Source organism: Mandrillus leucophaeus, unplaced genomic scaffold (genome assembly GCF_000951045.1).
Source record: "Mandrillus leucophaeus isolate KB7577 unplaced genomic scaffold, Mleu.le_1.0 Scaffold578, whole genome shotgun sequence".
NCBI classification, from domain to species: domain Eukaryota; kingdom Metazoa; phylum Chordata; class Mammalia; order Primates; family Cercopithecidae; genus Mandrillus; species Mandrillus leucophaeus.
In genome coordinates, this window is record NW_012106230.1 from 4,310 (window position 1) to 12,956 (window position 8,647).

The 8,647-nt window shown below is 39.6% G+C and overlaps 1 protein-coding gene across 1 annotated transcript in view; it reads left to right on the top strand.

Annotated features, from left to right (window-relative positions):
* LOC105552904 overlaps nucleotides 1-1,078 on the top strand; it is a gene marked incomplete at its 5' end in the record, with an annotated part of 4,470 nt that extends 3,392 nt beyond the window's left edge. Inside the window, 2 exon segments of the mRNA XM_011998730.1 lie at nucleotides 79-533; nucleotides 535-1,078. Coding sequence (XP_011854120.1) covers nucleotides 79-533; nucleotides 535-1,078 — 999 coding nt within the window.
* Nucleotides 1,079-8,647: the final 7,569 nt, after the last annotated feature.

An 8,647-nucleotide genomic window follows, 5' to 3' on the forward strand; every position in this document is an offset into this window, starting at 1 on the left:
AAAAAAAAAAAAGAACCTCAATGACAGTTAGGTAATTCCTACCTCAGAAACAAAGTCCTCCCTCTTTATTTTACTCAGGCAATAAAGCAACTCAGTCAAGGAAGGCTCAGTGCTTCCTATCCTTTTGCACAAGATGTGCTTGCATGGAAACCTGTCTTCAACCAGTCTAGTCTCACTGAGTTTGTGTTCCATGTGTTCACCACAGTCCCTGAATTTCAGGTTCTTCTCTTCCTTCTCTTCTTCCTTCTCTACTTGATGATCCTCTGTGGCAACACAGTCATCATCTGGGTTGTGTGCCTACACAGCGTTCTCCGAACCCGGATGTATTTCTTCTTGTCCAACCTGCCCTTTGTAGAGATCTGCTACACCACCATTGTGGTGCCCTTGATGCTTTCCAACATTTTTGGGGCCCAGAAGCCCATCCCACTGGCTGGATGTGGGGCCCAAATGTTCTTCTTTCTCACACTTGGTGGTGCTGACTGTTTCCTCTTGGCGATCATGGCCTATGACCGCTATGTGGCCATCTGCCACCAACATGACCTGCAGGCTGTGTGTGCAGAAGCTGCTCGGCACCGTGGGTCTGGCCTTCTTCCTCTCCCTGCGGTTCACCGCCTTAATCTTCACCCTGCCCTTCTGCGGCCACCGCCGGGAAATTAACCACTTCCTCTGCAATGTACCTCCCATCCTGTGCCTGTCCTGCACCGACATCCGCGTGCACCAGGCTGTCCTCTACGTCGTGAGCATCCTCGTGCTAACCGTCCCCTTCTTGTGCATCTGCGTCTCCTACGTGTTCATCACCTGCACCATCCCGCACATCCGTTCTGCCGAGGGCCGCCGCCGGGCCTTCTCCACCTGCTCCTCCCACCTTACCGTGGTCCTGCTGCAGTATGACTGCTGTGCCTTGGTATACTTGCGTCCCCAGTCCAGCTCCTCTGTAGATTAAGACCGCCAGTTTGCCCTTGTTTACACCTTTATCACACCATTACTCAACCCTTTGGTTTACACCCTTAGGAACAAGGATGTCAAAGGTGCCCTGAAAAAAGTGATTAGTACCAAAGGGACATCTGAGTCCTTCTGAAGGCTCTGAGAGACTGAAAGGGGCACCTGGGCATGGGACAACGGTAAAACTCTTCCATCCAAATGCTAGATTTGCCTTCATTGTATCAGAATTTGGACTTTGATTAATTCTCTGTGCCTAATGCACTTAGTTGCTACAGATCATTCTCATTTTTAAAAAAGGTCTCCCAAAACCTTAAAACTCCAAAAAGTGTAGATGCTATCGTTCACTTAACTCCAAATTTATAATTTTACCTTTCCTCTAAAGCAATATAAAAGGAAAAATTTATTTTAAGAAATTGGCTCATGTGACTGTGGGGGTGAAAGCAAAGAGGGGTCAGGTGTGGTGGCTCACACCTGTAATCCTAGCACTTTGGGAGGCCAAGGTGGGTGGATCGCTTGAGCCCAGGAGTTTGAGACCAGCCTGGGCAACATGGTGAAACCCCATTTCTCCAAAAATATATATAAAAAGTAACCGAGCATGGTGGCACATGCCTGTATTCCCAGCTACTTGGGAGGCTAAGGTGGGAGAATCACTCGAGCCTAGGAGGTCGAAGCTGCAGTGAGCCGGGATCACACCACTGCACTCCAGCCTGGGCAACAGAGTGAGACCCTCTCTAAAGTAAATAAACAAAAGCAAAGAGGAGTTGTAGGAGTGGGTCCTATTGTCCTATAAGGCAATTACCTCAGGGGATGCCATTAGTGAAAAAGTAGAGTTAATCTCAGTCAAGGGTGAAGTGGCTGCTTTACTGGCAAAAGACTGACCAGAATTCAGGGGTTCTATACTCCCACCTTCATCAGAATCGTCTCATATGTCCCCATTTCAATTTTCTAGAGCCCATTTCTTCTCAATTCATGCCCTTGCTTTAACAGTACACATCCTGCAAGGATGGGAATTCAATATGCATTGTAAATCACCAATTCACAGCATGAGATTCTGCATTTGGTTATCAGAAACCTCAGTTCTACCACTACAAGAGATATAGGTCACTTTGAGGACAGACATACAAGATTTTACACCATTTATGCAGTGCTTGAGCTTAGAATTTGAACTTCTGAACTCATCCTTTCTTTTCCACTTGGTCTAGTGAAATTATGTAATAGAAGCAGCTAGTCCATTTCATTATACTCACTAGTTTGATGAAAGTATGTGAAAGTATTATATGCACATTCACCCAGAACTTTGCCTCTTACAAATATTTGATTGGATGTATCCAATCGTGATGTTTTGCATATCCCTATTGCCACATCACACCATGGACCTTTAGCATTATGGAGGGTAATTTGCTTACCCAAATCTACTGATTTAAATATTAATCTCATCTAAAAGATAATCTCACAGGAGTGTCTAGACTAGCAAAGATAACGCATATAACTAACCATCACAGCCCAGAAGATGACAAAGAATCTGATGTAAGTTAAATCTCAATGGTATGTTTCTTCTATACCAAACTCTAAGGAAAGGCTTGTAACAATAGTTAACTATAGAAATAGAAACTCATCAGCTGGGTGCGGTGACTCATGCTTGTAATCCCAGCATTTTGGGAGGTCATGGTAGGATCATGTGAGGTCAGGAGTTCAAGACCAGCCTGGCCAACATGGTGAAACCCATTCTCTATTAAATATACAAAAATTAGCCAGGGCAGTGGTGTGCACCTGTAGTCCCAGCTACTCGGGAGGCTGAGTCAGGAGAATTGCTTGAACCCAGGAGGCACAGGTTGCACTGAGCTGAGATTGTGCCATTGTACTCCAGCCTAGGCAACAGAGCAAGACTACATCTCAAAAAAAAAAAAAAAAGGAAATAGAAACTCGTCATGTGAAATATTGCTTTGAAACATAAAGCCATCAACTGAGTCTTAAATACAATATATATTTAGTTTCAAGAAATTCTCATTGTGTGTTTTAATTTGTATTGATAAATAGTTGCATATATTTATGGGATACATCGTGGTCTTTTGAGATATGTATACAGTAGTTCCCCCTTATCTAAAGGGGATACATTTCAAGACCCCCAGTGAATGCACAAAACCATGGATAGAAAGAACCCTATATATGCTGTTTCTTTCATACATATATACCTATGATAAAGTTTAATTTTAAATTAGGCACAATAAAAGGTTAACAACAATAACAGCAAAACGGAACAATTACAACAATATGCTAGCATTGCAACTCTTGCTCTTTGGAGGCCATTATTAAGTAAAATAAGGGTTACTTGAACACAAGCACTGGGATACAGCAACAGTTGATCTTATACATGAGACAACAAGTGACTAACAAGAAGGTAGCACGTACCATGTGGATATGCTGGACAAAGGGATGATTGACATCCTGGATTGGGGAATTTCATCATGCTACTCAGAACAACACACAATTTAAAACTTTTGAGTTATTTCTGGAATTTTCTATTTAATATTTTCAGACCTCAGTTGCCTATGGGTAACCACAACCTCAGATAGCATAACATGAAAAAGGGAAGACTATTGTATACAGTAGAAAGATTAAATCAAGCAATTAACATATCCATCATCTCACCAACTTATTATTTTTTTGTGGTGAGGATGTTTAAAATCTATTCGTTTAGCAATTTTGAAATACATGGTACATTATTATTAACTGTGGTCACCATATAGTACAATAGATCAGTATAACTTATTCTTCAAGTCTAACTGAAACTTTATACCCTTTGATCAAAATCTCCCTTTTCTCCATCCCTCCCCAGCTTCCGGACTCTGGTAACTGCCTTTTTTAGATTGATTCCATATCTTGGCTATTGTGGACAGTGCTGCAATGAACATGGATGTGCAGACATCTCTTCAACATGCTGATTTCATTTCCTTTGTATATATACTAAGAAATGGGATCGTTCTCATTAGTTTTAATCTTTAGAAAAATGTTAAACCCTTAGTCTAATAAGTTATTGAAAGCAGTGTGACATTGTTTAAATGAATAGATACTTGTCCTCTTAAGTATCTTCTAATTCTCCACTCATTTTCTTTAAGGTCTTAAAGAGTCACTAAGTTTTATTGCTGGATAGTAAGATGGAAGTATTTGATAGAATCAGAAGAACAGAGTTGGTTCTAGTTTTGCTAGACTTTTTGGGCACTTCACACAAATCAAGTAATTTCTCTGGATCTCAGTTTCTTCATAAAGATATCTGACAATAGGATTTTCAAAATCCTCATAATCAAATGTGCATAATCAAATTTAGTAGTGTGCTGTTTCAGACATGCTGACTTTCTTCCAGCTTCAAGTCCTTTACAAGTTCTGTTCCCTTTCCCCTTTGTTTGAACTGCTTTTCTCCACAATGTGGTAGCTGTTTTTTTCCTGCTTTACAGATTTCGTCACAAATGTCACCTCTTCAGAGAAGATGCTTTTGATGACGTCTTCTTCCAATCATTCTCTATCCTATTATCTTGTGGTATTTTCTCCATGGAGTTTATCACTGTCTGATAATATCTCATTTACTTATTTAACCTGTTGGTTATCTGTTTCACTAGATATAATGTAAGCTTCATGAAAGTGGGAATCTTGTCTGTTTTATTCATCTTTGTATCCCCAAAACTTAGAACAGTGATGGACACATCATATTACACATAAATGTGTTTAATCATCAATCAATCAATGATGGACCAAACTCTAAATGGGTGAACCTTAAGACTGTGTAATCATCACCTAGGGTCATATTCACATCTCAAAGAGTACATAACAAACATATGTTCCATTGTAAATGTCTAATATACCAAGGAAAGTAAGAAAAAGAGAATTATAATAAGAACAAAGATTTTTTTTTAATTAGCAGACTTTAATATGGCAAGATAATATCTGGGCAGGTACATGCTCAAAGTCTATGAAATTTTTATGGTATGTTGAGTGAATATGTATACTTTCTTCAAATTCTGGAAAACCATAATAAGGGAGTTATTTTTAAAGTAACAGAGGAAAAAGTAACAAAAGAAAATTAAATGTTTTCCATTGTTTCTTTATCCAAGTGAAGATATCAGAATCTCCTTTTCTGCACATAAAATGTAAATATTGTCTCAGTTTTCCAGGGCAATAAGAATTTGGGACTTGGGCTGAACCTTGCTATGACAGATATAATGGGAATACACTTGAAACAGCAGACTTAGAGGACCATGTTTAGGGAACTTTGTATTTGTTGGAAAATTATTTTCAGAACCAAGAATATTCCTAAAGGGTAATACTGGTCTTTACTTTGACATGTATACTCCAATATTCCATTGACTGGAGATGCTGCACACTTTTAAACAACCAGATCTCATGAGAACTCACTCACTTGCACAAGAACAACACCAAGGAGATGTTGCTAAACAGTTCATGAGAAATCTACCCTCCATCATCAAACCACCTCCCACCAGGCCCCATTTCCAACATTGGGAATTACAAGTTGACATGAGATTTGATGAGACACAGATCCAAACCATATCGCTGACTACAGTAAAATTCTCAAAGTTAATCATTGTGACACAGATTGCAAAGACCTCCATCATAACATAGATACAATAGCCTTTAAATGTCTTTTGTTGTAGCCTTCTATAAACTATGTCCTTGAAGAATAATTTTTTTTCACAGTGCTGCCCAACTGTTGGATGCAAAGTTGTTTTCCTTAGAGGCCCCTAAACAAGTAATTTGATTAAGAAATAATCTTTTTCCCCTTTTTTATTTGTACAAATACAACAGGTACAAGTGCAGTTTTGTTACTTGGATAGGTTGTGTAGTGGTGAAGTCTGAGCAGTCAGTGTAACCATCATCCAAATAATATTTTATCTATTATGTGGTTTCACATCCCTCACCCCCTTTCCAGCCTCCCATCATTCCAAGTCTCCAGTGTCTGCTATTGAACATTGTATGTCCACTGTACACATTATTTATCTCCCACTTATAAGTGAGAACATGTGGTATTTGTCTTTCTGGGTCTAATTTGTTTCACTTAAGTTAACAGCCTCCAGTTCCATGTATGTTCTGCAAAAGACATGACCTCATCCTTTCTTAAGCCTGAATATATATACCACATTTTCTTTATCCATTGACCTCTGGATGGACACTTAGGTTGATTCCAAATCTTTGCTATTGATAATAGTGCTGTGATAAATATATGAGTGCAGGTATCTTTTTCATATAATGATTTCTTTTCTTTTGGGTAGATATTCAGTAGTGGGGTTGTTGGATCAAATAGTGGTTCTATTTTTAATTCTTTGAGAAATCTCCATACTGTTTTCCATAGAGGTTGTACTAATTTACATTCCCACCAATAGTATATAAGCATTCTTTTTCTCTGCATCCTTACCAAAATCGACTTTTTAATAATAGCCATTCTGCCTGGTGTAAGATGATATCTCATTGTTTGCATTCTTTATCTGTCATTACTGACTTTCCATTTTGGGTACTGACTTTCCATTAAAGGCTATTTCTATTTGGCTAGTGTGACCCTTTGGTAGTGTCACATTCGCGTTTTTCACAGCTCAGAATTCTTACACTGCTTCCCTCTCATCTGGAAAGACTGACACTTCTAATGTTTGTAATTATTTTCATGCAGATAGGTTTTTTTTTGTTTGTTTCTTTATATTTTTTTTTCTTGACATTCCTCCCCTTCCTAGGGTGTGTGACTATAGAGTATGCTGGATAGGGTCTTAGGCTATGCACTTCTCTAGGCAGGTTTTATATTGGGCTGTGCAGTTTGGCCTAAAGACCAGTAGATGGTGCTTATGGGTAAGAGCCAGCTGTGGCCCTATATGATCCTCACCAAGTTAGTGTCTCCTTTGCACAGGTTCGAGGTTAGTCCTACTTGATGATAACCCACCAAATCTCTCTGGCACTTGCTCGCCAGTCTTCCTGGACCTGAAGTCTTGACCCAGAACCGGCACTGTTACAGTCATCTTTCTGCTGATGAAAGCCATCCTGATGTTAGCTGCCTGCCCTCCTGGATTCCTGCATCTGTCCTGATCACCCTAATGTATTCCTGGCCTGGCTTCTAGACAGGCCAGACTCTGTATAATTAGCTTTTGCTTCAGTTTCCCTCCCTAAACATCAGTTCATGAAAGTAGAGTTCTTACCTTTATCATAGACCACCCAAATGGGTTCTAACACCTGCCTAGCACTTGCCAGTCCTTTGACTGAGAGAGAAGGAGTTGAAATATTGTCCTAAATCTCCTAGTCGGGTTGGAGTTCTGAATAAAGGACTGGTTAGCCAAGACCAAACCACAGGATTAATTATCTCTTGCTAATCCAAGAAAATAGTTGCACCATCTCCATCCATACTGTCCTAGTCCAGTCCACCATTAGCTCTCATCTGAACTTGCTTAAAGTATCTCTAATGAGTCTAGATTTTATTCCTGACAATCCATTGACTGGAAGAGAATGAATAATTAGCCAAGACATGTTATTTCTCCAGGTTTCCCCTGCTCACTACCTGTCTCTCCACTTGTGCAGTCTATGCAATAATTGGCATGAAATTGTTAAAAAGGAACTACCAAGCTCCTACTCTTGCCAGACATGGAGTCAGAAAGTAACACCCAGGGTGTGTCAGGGTGGTAATGTTTCTGTCTAATAAGAATGTTACTCTTTCCCTTTAAGGATTTTTATTGCACAGATAGTAAACGGCCAGAGATTTTATCATCATCATTCTCACCGTCACTAACGTCTTTCCCAGATTCATAAGAACAAGAAAAAATCAGCCCACTTCAGAGTTTATTGAAGAAAACTTCTGCTTCCTCGAAATATTACCGTAAAACCTTGGGATATCATTTTTGTGCCTTCATAAATCAAAGGTCACATTAAGCACATTCTGAAAATAAGAAGTAACATACAGAACAACAAGGGGTATGGAGTAAAGAACTTTCACAAAGCAAGGACAAGAGGAACGAGTTGATCAGAACAGTCGTTTTCTCCCTAGTATCAGTTCTTTAATGAGGTGGCCATGAAATTGTGCCACTCAGCTCTCCAGAGGCAGGAAGCATGATTCATGGATTTGAATTTCGCCAGATGCTAAAACCCAACCCACCACTGTGTCTGTGGCATGGCCACATGTCCCATAGACTTCTTGCAGCCAATGATTATGTTAGGAATACAAAGGCAACCCCATTCCTGGAAGATGTAGGTTAACTGTGACTTAAAAGATTGGATAAGGACACTCCATCAACTCTGTTGAAACTCTTAGAACTATCCTGCAGCCTGAGAGTCTACCTGTTCAAGCCTTCCTTTTATATAAGGGTCAGATCTGCATCATTGTCCAACAGCTCTCCCTGCCTTGCCTGGCTCCCTCCCCCTCCTCTCTAATAAAATTTACCCCAATATCTGTTTCACATCTAATCCTGCATTGGCATCTGCTTCTCAGAGTATTCAAATCAATGTACTTAATAACAGTAAACTGGTAGCTTGTATCAGACCTTCCAGTATGTCATGTTATGTTGTCTGTTCCTTGTTGTGTTTTTTTTTTTATTACTTTTCATTTGTGTGGATACATAGTAGGTGTATATATTTATAGAGTACATGAGATATTTTTATACAGGCATACAATGCAAAATAATCACATCAGGGTAAATGGGGTATCCATTATCTCAAGCATTTATCA